The 16,166-nt window shown below is 44.2% G+C and overlaps 1 protein-coding gene across 1 annotated transcript in view; it reads left to right on the forward strand.

Annotated features, from left to right (window-relative positions):
• The window catches only part of FBXO15 (F-box protein 15), a 1,391,649-nt gene that overhangs the window by 238,852 nt on the left and 1,136,631 nt on the right, over positions 1-16,166 (forward strand). Inside the window, exon 4 of the mRNA XM_044067129.1 lies at positions 13,334-13,573. Within this exon, the coding sequence (XP_043923064.1) occupies positions 13,334-13,573 (240 nt within the window). The remainder of the gene's footprint in view (positions 1-13,333; positions 13,574-16,166) is intronic.

The following is a 16,166-nucleotide window of genomic DNA, read 5'->3' on the forward strand; positions in this document are numbered from 1 at the left end:
CTTGGTCGAACTGATCCCCAAGCACCCTGACAAATTTTTCTCTCCCCCCAGAGACTGGAGTAAGGGTATTTCAGTGGATGCCATGGTTGACAGCAGGTACCAAAAAGGAGCTAGCAGAACAGAGCTCCGCTGTTAATTGTCGAACAGGGAGACTAAGAGCGATGGACAGGTTTGGTAAGCACACTTATATCTCTGCTACTTTCTCGCTGAGGGTATTGAACTACCTGGCACATTTTACTCGCTTGCAGTTGGACTTGGTGAAAGAGCTATCAGACTGTCAGCCAGAAGCTATGTCACTGGAGGACTTCAACAGTCTCTCCCTGACTGGCTACTCTTTAATCCTTGTCCAACTCCTCCATGTGGCTGATTTCCCCTTCCATGGAAGGCACCTCTTGGGAAGCCAGCTTAGACCTTGCTATTCGGAGAAATGCCTGGATGAGGCTTTGTGACTTCAGTGCCCTTTAAGGCATCCTTTAACACCCCCCCCCCTCAATGGATCCTCACACTTCAGTCCATCAGTCAGAGACCCTAACCCGCAGCAAGCAATATGGGAAGACTTTCTATGCCATCGGGGATAAGATGTCCTTTAAGAATGCAACTGCAGTCATAACATATGGGTTGTCCTGCCTCGGGCAGCCCTCGGTCGGCCGGATTCCAAAGTCTGGGTCCAGCGTCGGCTGGTGTCGTCTCCTCTCTGACGTCACAATGGCTGGAGTATAAAGGCATTGGCCGACGCCATCTTCAGTCTTTCGTGCCGCGCAGTGCCCGAAGCAGAAGTAGTTCAAGTGCCGGTCGGTCAGCTCCTGTTTTCAGTACCGAAGTCATCTAAAAGCCAAGTACCCCGTTGGGGAACATTTTTTCTTGCCTCAGCCGATGTTGGAACAAATTGAGAAAGTTAATTGTTTGTCTTGTGGTAAACAAATACCTCATAAGGACTTCCTTTCTTATTGCCTCCCTTGCCTGGGCCCAGATCACTACGTCTCTGCCTGTGCTGCCTGTGCCTTCCTTTAATAAGTGCACTCTCAAGCGCCGGGCAGAATTTGCCGAAGACTTTTTCAGCGAATCTTTCGCTTATATGCCGTCGGAACAAACGACATCTCAATCTTCCAAAAAACGAAAGGACCAGGACCGACCTCGGCCCGCATCCTCCACCGATACTCCTCCTAAACCCTCCGTGAGTGCTTCGGTCCCTTCGGAAGCGGTAATTCAACCGCTCCAGGCCGACGACACAGCGTTAACACGTCCTTCGGTCTCTGAGTCTACACCAGTGCCGGTTGTTGATTTTCCTCCAGAAACCGAAGTTCTGGATCTACCTGACACCATTCCTGTGGACAAGGATACTCCTGCACGTGGGGCAGCTAGGCCTCCTGTATCCATGTCCATCAAGGCCTTTGCACGTGCTAAGGCTGCCAGCCAGGCCAAGGCCCATCCTAAACCTACTGCCCAGGCCCCTTCTGATAAACCGATCATGTCTCTTGCTGCAGATCTTATTTCTCTTATCAGGGGGTCTCACCCTCATCCAGACAGAGGTTCTCAGCCGCCTGCAGAGAAAAGGCCCAGATGTGAGCAGGCCGACAACCTCTCTTCAGATGAAGCCTCTGGGGATTCTGAGCATTCAGATACCCAAGAAGAATCCTTCCAAGCCTATGAGGCCTCTGATGCTGAGGAATCAATTCCCTCTGCCACTCCTCCAGAGGATTTTTCGTTCGGTGAAGTCCTTCACTCCATGAGGGAGCATTTTAAATGGCAGGGTCAGGAATTCTCTGATTCCAGGAAAAGACTACGTACCTTCCTCAAGCTTCCCTAGCACAGACCTTTAGCTATCCCTCCAGTTATGGATGTCCTGGATGATGTTTTCTCCGACTCCAGTGCTAACCCTGATTCTCTCCCTCCTGCTCCTGTCAAGCCAGACAGATATTATAGGGTCCCTGACACCCACAAACATCTCTAAGGCCCATTATGTGGATCTAGAAACTATTTCACAGGGCCCCAAGGGAGTGGCTACTTCCACAGCCAGCAGATAGGGAAGCTAGGTCCCTGGAGAGATGGGGTAAAAAAGTTTATACCTCTACCACCCTGGCCATGAGGTCACTTAATTTCATATGTTTTAGTACCAGGATTTTTTACTGGATGATTTACAGAAAAAGATAGCCTCTCCTGAGCCTATTGATAGAAAGGCATTGCAGGATCTAGTACATAACACTCAGCAGGTTAGCAATCATTTTCTTCAGTGTGGTTATGATGCATTGGAGGCTTCATGTAGGGCAGCTATGACTGGGGCTGTTATACGTAGATATGCTTGGTTAAAAGAACATCCACTGCCAGACCATGTTAAAGTAAAGTTACTTGATGCACCTCTGGAAAAACAGAAGCTTTTTGGTGCTAATGCACAAGATGTGTTGAAGTCCATTGAGGAAAAAGCTATATCAGTACAGACAGTCAAAGATTTCCTCCAGGTTCAGCCACCCAGATTCAGCAGGAATTGGCCTTCAAAGAATTGGTCCTTTCCAGACACTGACCTGTTTCAAAGGGGAAAAAACAGGCGTGCCTGAGGTAGAGGGCAATACCGAGGCTCCTACAGGGGCCGCCAATGGCAACCACCAAATCAAAGAAGTGGCGCAGGCAGTCCAGCTGCACCACAAGGACAACCACAATGACTTGACTTTCATACCACCTACAAAGGTTCAAAGAGAAGCACCTTTGGGCAGAAAATTATCCTTCTCAAAAAACTGGCATATCTTAACCAAGGATAAATGGATTCTGGATTTAATAGACAAAGGTTACAGATTCCACTTTCTTACTTTACCAATAAGACAAGGCATGCCAAACCTGCCACTTCATCAAAGGGCAGAGGCACTCATTCAAGTTTCTAAGCTGTTAAATATAAAAGCAATAAAGGTCCCTCCACAGGAACAAGGCCAGGGATTTTATTCAAGACTGTTCCTTGTTCCAAGAAAGGAAAACAAGTGGAGGCCTATACTGGACTTGTCTACTCTAAATACTTCTCATTGTGCCAAAGTTCAAAATGCTGACGTTGCAGCAACTCCTTCCCATGCTGGGTAAGGGGTCTTGGCTGGTCACTCTGGACCTCAAGGAGGCATACCTGCATGTCCCAATCAGACAAAGCTGCAGAAGATACCTCAGATTTCTTGCAGGGACAGAGCATTATCAATTCTCAACATTGCCGTTTGGCTTATCTACTGCACCCAGAGTGTTCACGAAATGCCTGGCATCAGTAGTGGCACACTGCAGACTCCAGGGGATTCAAATATACCCCTACCTGGACGACTGCCTCATACAAGCAGACAACAAACAAACCTTGATAGCAAACTTGGACTATGCCATTCAATTACTACAGGCCTTGGGATACACAGTCCACATTCAGAAATCAAGACTTCTGCCATCCCAACAGATTATTTTCCTAGGAGCCAAACTGGACACAAACACAAATGGCGTATCTCACAGAGGAAAAACAGCAGCAGTTACCAGAGTACTTCAAAGGCCTAGCAAAGCTCTTCCAGCTGACTGCAAGGAAAATCCTGCAGGCCCTGGGGTTCATGGCATCTTGCATTCTTCTGATACCTTTGGCAAGACTTCATATGAGAGCTACAATGGTACTTAAAAAGCTTATGGTCCCAACACAGCCAAAGCCTAGAGGACGTAATCCCACTCATTCCATGTCTACAAAGAATTTTTGTGGTGGGCTCAAACAAGTCAAAGGCATGTCTTTCAACAAACCTCAAGCAGGTCAAATGATTACAACAGACGCCTCAGACCATGGACGGGGGGTGCACATGGAGGGCAGATGCATTCAAGGTCAATGGACACCAAGGAAAAGGCATCTGCACATAAACCAAAAAGATGTTGGCAGTGATGCATGCAATTGAGTCTTTCGAAAAATCACCAACAAGGACATTTGCTAATGAGGACAGACAACACCACTGTTATGTGGTATATAAACAAGCAGGGAGGCACTCATTCTTATCCCCTCTGCAGACTAACAATGATTCTCTGGGAAAAATCTCTAAGTCTGAAGATACATCTGCAATCCCAGTTTGTGCCAGGCAAGGACAATGTACTGGCGGACAAGCTGAGCAGAAATTTCTTGGATCCACACGAATGGATGCTGCATCCTCACATTTTCTCACAAATAACAAGGACATGGGGAAGACCAGACATAGATCTCTTTGCTTCTCACATGAATCATCACCTGGAAAAGTTCTGTACAAGGACCCATCATCCTTTAGCCTGGAAAGTGGATGCTCTCTCCTTCAGCTGGAATTCCCTAACAATTTATGCATTCCCTCCTCTACCACTGCTGACCAAGGTGATACTGAAGATCAAAGCAGAACAACCAACAGGCATTTTGATAGCTCCAGACTGGCCAAGGCAGCACTGGTACCCATTGCTGTTGAGCATAACTCGGACCAAACCGTGGCCTCTGCCACTATGGCCTCTGCTTCTAACACAACACTATTACAGGACTGTTCATCAAAACCTGAAAACATTGCATCTGACAGCCTGGAGGTTACCATAACTCCTTCCAAAATCTCTTTCCAAAAAAGTTCAAGAGATCTTACTGGAAGCACGCAGACCTTCCACCAGAAAAACCTATTCAGCCAAGTGGAAGAGATTCATCATCTGGAATGCTAACAGGGGTCAGGATACAACAGTATTGAGTATACCTCAGATATTGGAATACTTGGCAGAAATGTTTCATACTGGTCTCTCATATTCTTCCATAAAGATTCATGCCTCAGCAATCTCAGCAAAATACAATTGTGATCCACCTGTGTTTTCGCATCCTTTGCTAAGACAGTTCCTAAGAGGAATAAAGAATATCAAACCTCCCAGGAAACCGCCAGTACCGGCATGGGACCTCAATTTAGTCTTGGAAAAATTAACTCTTCCTCCCTTTGAACCAGCAGCAACTTCAGAAATGCATTTTCTCTCATGGAAAACTGTTTTCCTATTGGCAATGACATCAGCAAGAAGAGTCTCGGAGATACAGGCACTCATGGCAGTACCTCCTTTACTCATTTTTCATCAGGACAGTCTCTAAGAACCAATCCTTCATTCATGCCAAAAGTAATTTCCAGGGCGTCTCTAAATCAAGCCATTCACCTGCCTACTTTCTTCCCCAATCCTCAAAACGGGGGAAGCACTGCTACATACTTTGGACATACACAGGCAACTACGCTACTACTTGGACAGAACTAAGGCCACCAGAAAGTCTGACCAACTGCTTGTAGCCTATGCTGCTGGAGTACAAGGTCTCCAAACAAACAATTTCCAAATGGATTGGACACTGCATCAAATTCTGCTATTCTTTTCATGGAAAAAGTGTGCCAGCCAATATTAGGCCACACTCCACCAGAGCTATAGCCACATCCACAGCTTTCCTAAGAGGAGTGGCTACAAAGGACATTCTAGAGGCTGCTACATGGAGCTCCGTGCATACATTTAGCAAGCACTACAACCTGCCTTTATACTCCGGATCCCGAGCAGGCTTTGCTTTGGCAGTCCTGCAGGGCATTTTAGCTACACCATCACTTTCTTAGTTCCATCCACCCCCAGCTTGGCTATGGTATTCAACCCATATGTTATGACTGCAGTTGCATTCTTGAAGGACATAGTACAGTTTTGTACCTACCATAAATGTAGATGTCAGATTAGATATGCAACTGCAGTCTGATTTTCCCACCTCTCTACCCCTCTGCAACCTTCTTTATGGGTCCACTCCCCCTATTCATATTAGCTGTGGGTATCTCCTATGGTGTATCTGTTTATTACTGTTGTGCATGTCTGGAATTGTTTATCCATTCACCAAATTTAGCATTCCTAGGAGGGCACCTGGCATCTGGGGCAAGAAACACTGAAGAAGATGGCGTCGGCCGATGCCTTTATACTCAAGCCGTTGTGACGTCGGAGAGGAGGTGACACCAGCCGATGCCGGACCCAGACTTTGGAATCCGGCCGACTGAGGGCTGCCTGAGGCAGGACAACCCATATGTTATGACTGCAGTTGCATATCTATCGGACATCTACATTTTATGGTAGGTACAAAACTGTACTTTCTCCACTCCACAGCGCACCTTTTCTAGAAATCAGTGCAGTGGAAGGAAAACCTGGTTCCATAAATCTCAAGGGTCTTCCCAAGATCAATGTAGGAATTCTTCTTGTAGGGGCAGAGGAGGACATTTCAATGGGAGATGCCACCCCAGAGGCATAGGACGTCCACAGAATCGGGCCTTCAGGGAACACTTCTCTGATAGGCCCTTCCAGCACTCCTAAAGCACTGCCTGACTGTTCATCTCTGAAGACAATCAGATTGCCGTTCTTACCCCTCATTACGTTCTAACATTGAGATCATGCCCAAACAGTGTTGAATCTACCTTTTCCACCGGCAAGGCTATTTCTTCAAGCTGTAGGATCTATGACAGCTGCTATTCCATTAGTAGTTCTTGCAAAATATTTTATGGGAGTCCTTCAATGGACTCCGGCTATTCAGTGGTCTATACTCTACCAGCCTAGCTTTTACTATCAAGCTGACTCCAGTTTGCAGAACGCATCTTCAGTGGTGGCTTCTGTTGCATGACTTGACATTGGGCAGACCTTTCCTTCTCCCACCCCCTCCGCCACGGTGACCACAGACACTTCACAGTTGGGATGGAGGGCATTAAAAGGGAATGATGGTTCAAGGCACGTGGTCACACAGAGGCAAGATTGCATATCAATGTTCTGGAGATGAGCTGTCCTCACATTGCAAGCCTTTCAGGACATTCTCCCTCTAGGAACAGTTGTGATTCACACAGACATGTCAGTTGTGTGGTACATCAATAGGGTTACCACCTGTCCCACTTTGCAAGGGACAAGTCCCTCTTTGGACAGTTGTGTCCTGACAAATTTTAAAAATGGCAAATGTCCTGAGAATTTAGGACAAAATTATTTCCTATATTTTATGTAATAGTTGCATAAAACAGTTATTCTGCATCTAAAATACCTAAATGTTATAAGAAATGGAATAATCAACTAAAATGCTAAAAGAATAAGCTTTTATTTAGGCAAAAAAGTTAAGTTCTATCCTTTGTACTGACCGTGGGTATGTCGGCCTGTAAAATCTGATGTTTCTACCGAAAATGTCTCACTTTGGCCATTTGAAAAGGTGGCAACCCTATACATCAACAAACAAGGAGGAACCGCTTTTACCCACTGTGCAAGAAAGCCATGAGGATTTGGGAGTGGGCGATGTCTTCAAACTGTTTTCTGCTTGCAACACACATCTGGAATATCCAATATCCTGGCAGACAAGCTCAGCTGGTCCAGTCTGACCCCTTACAAGTGGTCCCTCAATCAGTCAGTAGTGGACTTCAGCCATTGGGGCGAACATTGCTACACCTTAATCTATCACACTTTTTTCTTCCTCCTATAATATTGTAGCTATTACCAATGGGGGATGTGTACAATGATAAATGCTTGCTACTTAAATGATATTCCTACATTCAGGGTTAATAATTTAAAACACAAAGGCATTGTTGTATGTCACACTAAAATTTGTTTCATTTAAGAAATCATTTGGTGTTGTCAATGTGCTATTTTTTTTTCTAGCTGCTCTGCACAAGTTTTCCTTCTACTGCATGAAAGTTAAATTTTAATAACCACTGAAAAACAAAAGTGACGTGCTTAGTATAATGACCAAACTCTAATAAGTACACACGTCTTGGATAACATGTAGGACTATATGCTAGACATTAGGAATGCTGATCACTTAATAGCTTTCTGGCTGTACAGACCTTACCCTAATCCCATCAAGTTTCTACTTTTGGAGTTTTCTAGTTCTGTGGCATATAAGTACATGCCCAGCTGGTCATGACAACAGAAAAAGAACCCCTTGAAGAAAGAGAAAAGAAAGGCAGTACAGCCAGACAGTAACTGTTTTTTGAGGTGGTGTGCTTAGCAAACACAGGCTAGCCTGGTTGCCACAGGCCAGGGATGGAGACAGGTGAGTGGACAAATGTTACCAAAGATGAATTAACTTTTATTATGGTAAGCACATAACTTTCATATCTGTTAAGAAGTGGTCCACCTTTATTAATATGCAAGACAGAGTCCAAAAAAGTCTTAACTTGGTGGGCCGTGCTCAAGAACATCCCTTTGAAAACAGTACCCTTTAAAGATGACATTGCTCTGAAGTGATGTCTGACTTATAGTTTTTGACAAAGGGGTTTAGGTTGGACCCATCTGGCTGCTGAAATGCTGTGGACATGGCCACAGTTCTAGCGGAGTGTCACCGTGGAACATAAGACATGAAAGCCTTCTAGCATCTTTTCAATACTTGTGACCTGTTCAAGTAAAACATCAGTATCCTGTGAACATCTATGCAGTACAGATGAAGAAGGTATTCTCTCCCTTAGAGGCGCATGAGGGGTAGAAGGCTGGGAGATTAACTGACTGGTTTAAGCTGATCACTGTTGCTTTGGTTACGATGGTGGGAGCTGTTCAGAACACTATCTCTGGAGGTGTTGAGTAATGAGGCTTTTGACCCAGAAATCTGGTTTGTCACAAGGAAAATAATTTTCCAGGACAGGTATTTAAGGTGCACATTAAATGGCCAGGTAAACTTTTTTGCAATGAAATAAGTTGGGAGGGTGGCCTAATGGTTAAGGTGTTTGCCTTACAAACACAAGGTGCAGGGTTTGAGTCTCACAAGGGATAATTGGCTAGGCTTAAAATGGCTCGCAAGGGCAGTTAGCTTAGTACTAATCTATGAACCCAAGTCCCTTAAGACACCAGGTCTCTGACTGGGGTCCTCATATAAAATAATGCCCTTTATATATTTATATAATATTAAAATTGTTTGACCGAAGGAAACTAAGCCAGTCTAATCTAGCTCTTAAATGTTCTACCTCCCCACCCTTTCTTTCCTCTTACACTTTTTCTTCATGTCCAATGCCATCTCAACCACACTAATGATGAAAGGCTTTACTAATCTTAAAACTGCTTAAGTGATGGATATGGCCTACATGGAAACTTGGGACTACTGGTAAATGCACTTAGAGGAATAACTGAGGACTTTACTGAAGACTTCTGCCAGGTGGTGTTGGATCTTCTCTGGTGTGGCTAACCTGGAGTTCAGATCGTATTAATTTGTCTTTGTAGGTTTTTCTTATGAACAGTTTCTGGGATGAGGATACAATTTCTTTGGGTAGTATGGGTTATTTACAATACATTCAGAACTGGAAAAGCTATGGCGATACCCTCAAGGTATCAATATCTGTGAGAGTCAACAATCGTTACACAAACTGGAATAACAACATAGTGATTAGCTCTCTTCTCAGTAAATCAATGCAGTACACATTTGTAAGAAAATAAATGAGAAAATTAGCTGTTACAACAGCGAGAGAAAATTAGCAGGCTCAACAGCACATCCGGTGTGGTAGCTACTAATAGTACACAAAATGCAATGAATGTTTCCAAAAGTCTCAATCAATGACAAAATAGCGGCTAACTCTTGGTACACATTCGTAAGAAAATCAACGAGAAAATTAGCAGTCTCTAACCTCACAATCACATCCAGTAATGTAACTAATTACACAAAATGCAATGAGTGTCTCCAGGCAGCGGCTCAATGCAGTGAGAAAAGCAGTCTCGAACAGTACTTGGCACTAAAGACCGGTACCAGCTAAGTACCCTGCCACTAGTTTACAGTCTTTTTTTTTCTTTTGCTTTACCTGGAGGGCCGATGTGCACTCCACTCAGAGAGGTAAAGTAAAAGTTGTCACCACTCGCCAGTCACTACAAAAACAAACAACTTAAAACAAAATAAAGTAAAAAAGATGGAAAGAGAATCAAGCGAAAAATGTATTCATAAACATTAAACAGCGCGTTTGTCTTTTAACATAAGACTTCATCAGACACGCGCTTACTGTCTAATGTTAATCTTTTCACTAGATTGTCTTTCTGGCTTTTTTACTTTAAAAATTAAGTCAGCGGATCAATGCAACGAGAAAAGCAGTCTCTAACAGTACTTAGCGCACAAGATCGGTACGTACCAACAAAGTGGCCCTGCCACTAGCTCAGTCGTCTATTTCTTTTGCTTTACCTGGAGGTCCGGTTACGGTGCACACTGCCTTGGAAGACTCATGGTCTGAGCACCGGTAAAGTTGCAAGTTAAGTAATGGCTCCCCGGCAGCTGAATTACAGGCTGTCAAGTTGATGTCATCGCACTCCTCCACGTGATTACGTCAGGATCACATTCTTCTAAAAAAAAAAAAAGGGAAATTCGGAAAGTGCGACTAATTCGTGGCACCCCAGTATTTTGCCCTCAAAACTGGTATTTACTGAGGAATTTGGTACAGTTGAGAGGTATGTTCCCCAGTGAGAGATTATTTTAGCCTCAAAAAAACTACTAAAATTTTGTGGTAGGTATGTCTTCTGGGCTTCCAGATAAAATTGACCCTTTTTTTGGCACCCATTTCTGATCTGCATTTCCTTGCATCCCTTTTCAAATAAGGAGCTAGATGTCCTTCAAGGATGCATCTGCAGTCCTTACAAATGGGTTGTCCTGTCAGGCAGCCCCTCGGTCGGCCGGATTCCAAAGTCTGGGTCTGGCCTCTGCTGGTGTCGCACTTCACCCGACGTCATAGCTGCAGTTATTCGGGTATAAAGGCATCAGCCGACGCCATTTTCCCCAGTCTTTCTTGCCGCATGGCGCCTGAAGCAGAATCTGTTCGCAAGTGCCGGTTGATCAGAACCAGAGATTACTACTACCAAATACTACTTCGAAGACTTCTAAAAAGCTAAGTACCCCATTGGGGACTCTTTCTTGCCTCAGCCGATGTCCGAAAAAGTGAATAACTCTAACTTGTGGGAAACAAATACCTCATAAAGATTTCCACTCTTACTGCTTACCCTGTTTAGGCCCAGACCATGACGTAGCAGCTTGTCTAGCCTGTGCTTCTTTTAACCGGCGGACGCTTAGACGTCGGTCTGAATTTGCTGAGGAGTTTTTCAGCTCTGATTTTGCTTATATTATGCCGTCGGATCCTCCGACTACACAAATGTCTAAAAAGTGCAAGGAAAAGGACCGACACTCGCGGTCCGCGGCTTTGGCCAAAACCACGGTCAAGCCAACCGCGAGTGTCTCTGTTTCGGCTGAAACCGAGCAAGCGGTTCTTCCTTCAGCCGAAAACCTACCTTCTACCGAGGCCTCTTCCAACCTGGTGGAATCGGCTTCAGAAATCCCACCTGCTGTTGCAGTTTCTCAGGAATTATCTGATACTATTCCCTTGGATATTTCAACCCCTGCACGTGGAGCTGCTAGGCCACCTGCAGCCATGTCCATTAAGGCCTTTGCCAGGGCTAAAGCTTCTAAGACTGTGCATGCTAAGACCCCCTCTCACAGGCCCAGCTCTAGTTCTCAAATGCTTAGTTTAGCAGAGGATCTCATTTCTTTAATCCGGGCGACAGGACAACCCATTTGTAAGGACTGCAGATGCATTCCTATCAGACATCTACATTTATGGTAGGTACAAAACTGTACTTTTCTCCACCATCAAACTCCAGTTAGCGTCTGTCTCTAATTTTCATTTCAGCAACATTCACAATTGCCCTTCATCTTCAAAACTTTGCAAGGCTTTCTTGAAAAGGGTCTTTCTCCTCAGGCGTCTGGTAAAGTATCCCTCTCCACCATGGGATCTCACTAGTTTTACAGAGCTTAACTCAAACTCCTTGGATCAGTGGGTGACTGACCTAAAGTTTCTTTCATGGAAATCACCTCAGCCAAGTAAATTCAAGCGTTATCTTCTAAGCTGCCTTACATCATTTTCTACAGGGATAGAGTGTCCCTTCGTACAAACATTTCCTTTATTCCCAAGGTAGCTACAGAGGCCAGTCTTAACCAGACTGTCCAACTACCAGTCTTTTTCCCTAATTTCTGTAATGATGGAGAACGATTATTGCATTTGTTAGATGTTCAGACAGTTATGCACAGGACTAAGTCCTTTTTAAAGTCATATCTGTTTGTGTCCTTCTCTGCTAGACGTCTAGATCAGGCAGTTTCAAAGGTTACTCTCGCCAAGTGGATTACAGATTATATTATCTTCATTTATAGTAAAAATGGATTACAGCTACCTCGCCTTCCTAAGTCCTACTCCACTAGGTCTATGTCCCCCTCATCTGCCTTATCATCTAGGGACTCTTTAGATGATATCTGTGTTGCCGCCACATGGTCTGAAGCTCGCACATTTGTATCGTATTGTAAATTCGATCTTGTTTCCTGGAGCAGGGCTTCATTCGGTTTGGCAGTGCTCCGGTGTATCCTGCCTTGAGACCACCCAGGAGTTATGTAGCTAGGGACTCTATCCATACGCGAGGAGGAATGTAAGAGATGATGTCAGATTTATTAGTTATGTACTTACCATGATGTCAGATTTATTGTACTTACCAAAACTTGGTGTCTGTGTTTTCTTTCATTCCTCCTCACCTTCCCACACTGCCATCCCCCTTCCTGGCACTCAAGTCCTGTAGAGAACTTTTCTTGGGAACTGTGGTTCCTGGCTTTCTTTGAGCCTCTGGTTATGTAGATATATTTAAATGTCGTCCTTCCTTTTTGCTATTATCTGGCAGCAAGCTCCATCTGAGGAGGTTGGTTGGAGTGCAGGGCATTGTGGGTAGTAATAGCTCTGCTTGGATCCTAGTCTGAAGAAATGCAGCCAAGTTGGATGCGTGGACGGATCCTTAACCCATGTGAGGAGTAATGAAAGAAGACAACACAGATACCAAGTTATGGTAAGTACATAATTAATATGCTGTTTTATGTAGCATTCATTATCCTGTTAAATCACTACTGTGCGTGCAAAGTTTTGTAAGGAGGTATCCAGATGAATGTAGAATATCCAATATTTGCAAGAAACTGGGTGGCCATCCTTCCATTTTTGTTTCTGTTTCGGCTCAGTGTTGAGTTTCAAATTATTTAGATGTACTTCAAGAATCTGGTCTTTATTAATTCAGTAGTGCACTGCAGCTGAAACATACTGAGAAGAAACTGCATCATTCTTCAGTCAAAACAGAGCAGGTGCTGCCTTGACAGTCTCACTTAAAGGAGAGAGTTGAAAGATATTGATAACTAGGAATTCAGTTCAGACATATAATTTTGCTAAGTTTTAACTACTTTCCACCAGCAGCAGTTAGAATCCAGGAAAGCATTAATCATATTCATTGTGTACTTGGAGTTTGTATTTTCCTAGGATCAGTATTTCAGGTTCTACCAGTTCTGTGTCAGTTCTAATAACTTAAACCATTTGCAAGCTTGTAACCTTTTTTTTTATTGTAGTGTTCTTTGGTGCAAAATATTCGCCTGTCGAGGTTTGGTTAAAAGAACTTGGAAGTCTTCAGCTGTAGATAAACATGCAGAGAGTCTTGCGCAAATATCTGTGCAAGATAAACCTTTGGGATATTGGAAAAAAGAATGTTTAAGAACATGGACATCATCTGGAAAAGCTGGAGTAGGTCAGATGCTACGGAGTATAAATAAATTCACTGGTTTACCTAGAAGAACAGCGGAAGCTCTTAAGTAAGATTGTTTTACTACTTTGCAGTAAAAATACGATGGTTAGTGGCTTCAGTTTCTTGTATGCCTTTATTGCAAGACAGAATAACAAATGTAGATAAAGCATGATATCTAGTTTAGATATCAGGTAAATGAGTATAGCATCTGCCAGTGACTGATTAATATCTGTGTGCCTCCTTGCTTTACATTAATTCAGGGAAGCTTCAGAAAAGAAGTAAAACAAAACTAACTCTATAGCAAGCCAGTAAATGTGTGAATAGAATGGGGATCTGGAAAGACTAGAGAAAGAAAGTGACACTGGAAACAGAGGTTGCATAATAGTTTTTACCTGAGTGCAGTTAAGTGTTAAAATACTGCACACTTCAAGTACTGCAGTAAAAGCTCAAGTCTTGGGTAATGGAGGTGATGCCTAAAAGATTTCCTTCTGCCTGAGTATGAATGTAATTCCACCTTGATTATGCAGTTGAGTGTCTGTCAAATCTCTGAAACTGGGTGTATCCAGGATCTTTGAGTACTGGTAAAGGCTTTATTAGCTCTGGCCGCGTTATTTATTTATTTTTTTCAGGAACTGGGGCCAGGAAATATCTAATGAAATTCTGAATCACATCCTAAAATGAGTAGAGGTTGCAGCAAGTTAAATATGGACACATTAGTAGTGTTGCCTCATATCTCCGACAGTCTGAAAAAATTTGATCTGATGTCAGTCTTCACGTAGTCCTTGACTGTGGGCTCTGTTCCAAGCCTAGGAACAGACTCTGCCATTTACTTCAGCTCGCCCCTTCCAAACTCTCAAGCCAGGCTTTACCCATAATGCTCCTCTCTAAATCACCTCTGATCTCATTTGTCTTCGCATGTCAGACACGTCCAACCTCTCTCAAGCTTTGGCAGTTATTATTTTTCTGATTTTCTCTAAATTCCTTTCATATATCTGTATTTATCTTTTTAAATACTTTTAGTCTTTCTACCTGCTCCTCTCGTTTCTTTCTGTGTGCATGTGTGCTCTCTATCTCCCTTTCCTCTACCGTTAGGTAGTTTTTTCTCTATATACCTTTGCTGGTACTGTCTTACCTAGTTAGGTATTTCTGGTTGCCGTAGTTGAAACCCTTTTGTCATTCTATTAAAAAAATAAATAAAATAAAGGATCTTTACAGTCTTTCTTACAAGTGTATGTGAACTTTATCAGTGCCAAGCCTTTTCTCGCATAGCTGATAAATCTGGTGTGCCAGATAAACCTTCAAAGGGCATTTCTGGCTTGATGCTAGAAGTGCGAGGAAGATGCCCAATTCAGATGGGCATGTCCGGTATGTGTATTGCGTAGGCGTTGTACACCTGCAGGAAGTTTGTGCCATTTGTCATGGTTTCTCCGCAAGGACTTGAACTGAGCAGAGAAGTAAGTTGATTTTGAAGGGTTTATTAAGAGGACTTTGAAGAGGTCACGTCTGGGTCTAAGACTGGAGCCAGCTCATCATCCTCTTCCTCCTCTTCTAAACCAAAGAAACATTCTCTTTTGGTTCCGAGCAGTTCCTCGGCACCACCTGAAAAGTTATCCAAACAGCCTACAGTGTTGATAGTTCCCTCAGCACTGACCGGTAAGACCGACTTGGCACCTACCACAACTTTGGATAAGACATCTACAGCCTCAGTACCAGAAGTTTCATTGGTACCGAAGCAGACCACATAGATATTGATGCCAAGGACAAAGCACCCTCAAGTTGATCCATTTTTCGGACCGACCTAGCCCATTTGTGGAACCCAGACCGTGTAGGTCTCCTTCAGCGTTGTCCATTCGATCCACTAAGAGCTTCTTCGAATCGGACATCATGAGGTTGGTGAACCAACTGATGATTGCGAGGGGATTACCCCTATCTTTGGTTCCCAGCCAAGTTAATACCGGGACCTGTTTTTCTTTCTCATCTTTCTCCTCCAACTCCAGTTGAGTCTTTGGAGCCCCTGGCACTGACCTACCCGGCTCTGTTCCGGTAAGAGCCTCTTCTCCAGAATTGAGAATTGCCTTGAGCTCCTCTGTTTTCTTTTTTCTGAACCGGAGGTGTCCTGTTGAGACATCACCGTTTTCGAGGGGTAGGATTAGACTTCCTTTTTATCAGAAACTTCCATGCCCCTCAGTGCTTTGGCTTTCATTGGCTTGACCCAGGCTTCTGCTTTGGAGACTGTCTCCTTGGTGCAGGGTGGTACCACAGTTCCAAAGGAGTCTATTTTGGTTCTGGGCGCCCATCCTGCTGGTGGGGGGGGGGGGGGCTGGCCATCTGGATCATGGAGAAGTCTTAGTCCCTTGACTCCCAGTCCTTGCCATCCCTACCGGGCCAAACATCTGCATCCCCTCAACCAGAGCTACTGTCAGCCTCATCCCTGGGACAGAGGGCACAAAAGCCCTAGGAAAGACCCACCTTGGTGGTTTCTTCTTTGGAGTCTTCCCCGGAATATCCCCCCCGAGGAAGTACCCGCTAAGAAAAAGTGCAAGCGGAAGCACTTGGACTCCCCCGGAGGAGTCTTTCACAGAGTATACCAATTTTGATGAAGAAGTTTCCCCCAGGTCACCCCCTTTCCTTCGGGAACCTACTGGAAATCCTGAAGCAGA

The sequence above is a fragment of the Protopterus annectens genome, chromosome 3.part1, assembly GCF_019279795.1.
Source record: "Protopterus annectens isolate FY-2018-M chromosome 3.part1, PAN1.0, whole genome shotgun sequence".
Lineage (NCBI taxonomy): Eukaryota > Metazoa > Chordata > Ceratodontiformes > Protopteridae > Protopterus > Protopterus annectens.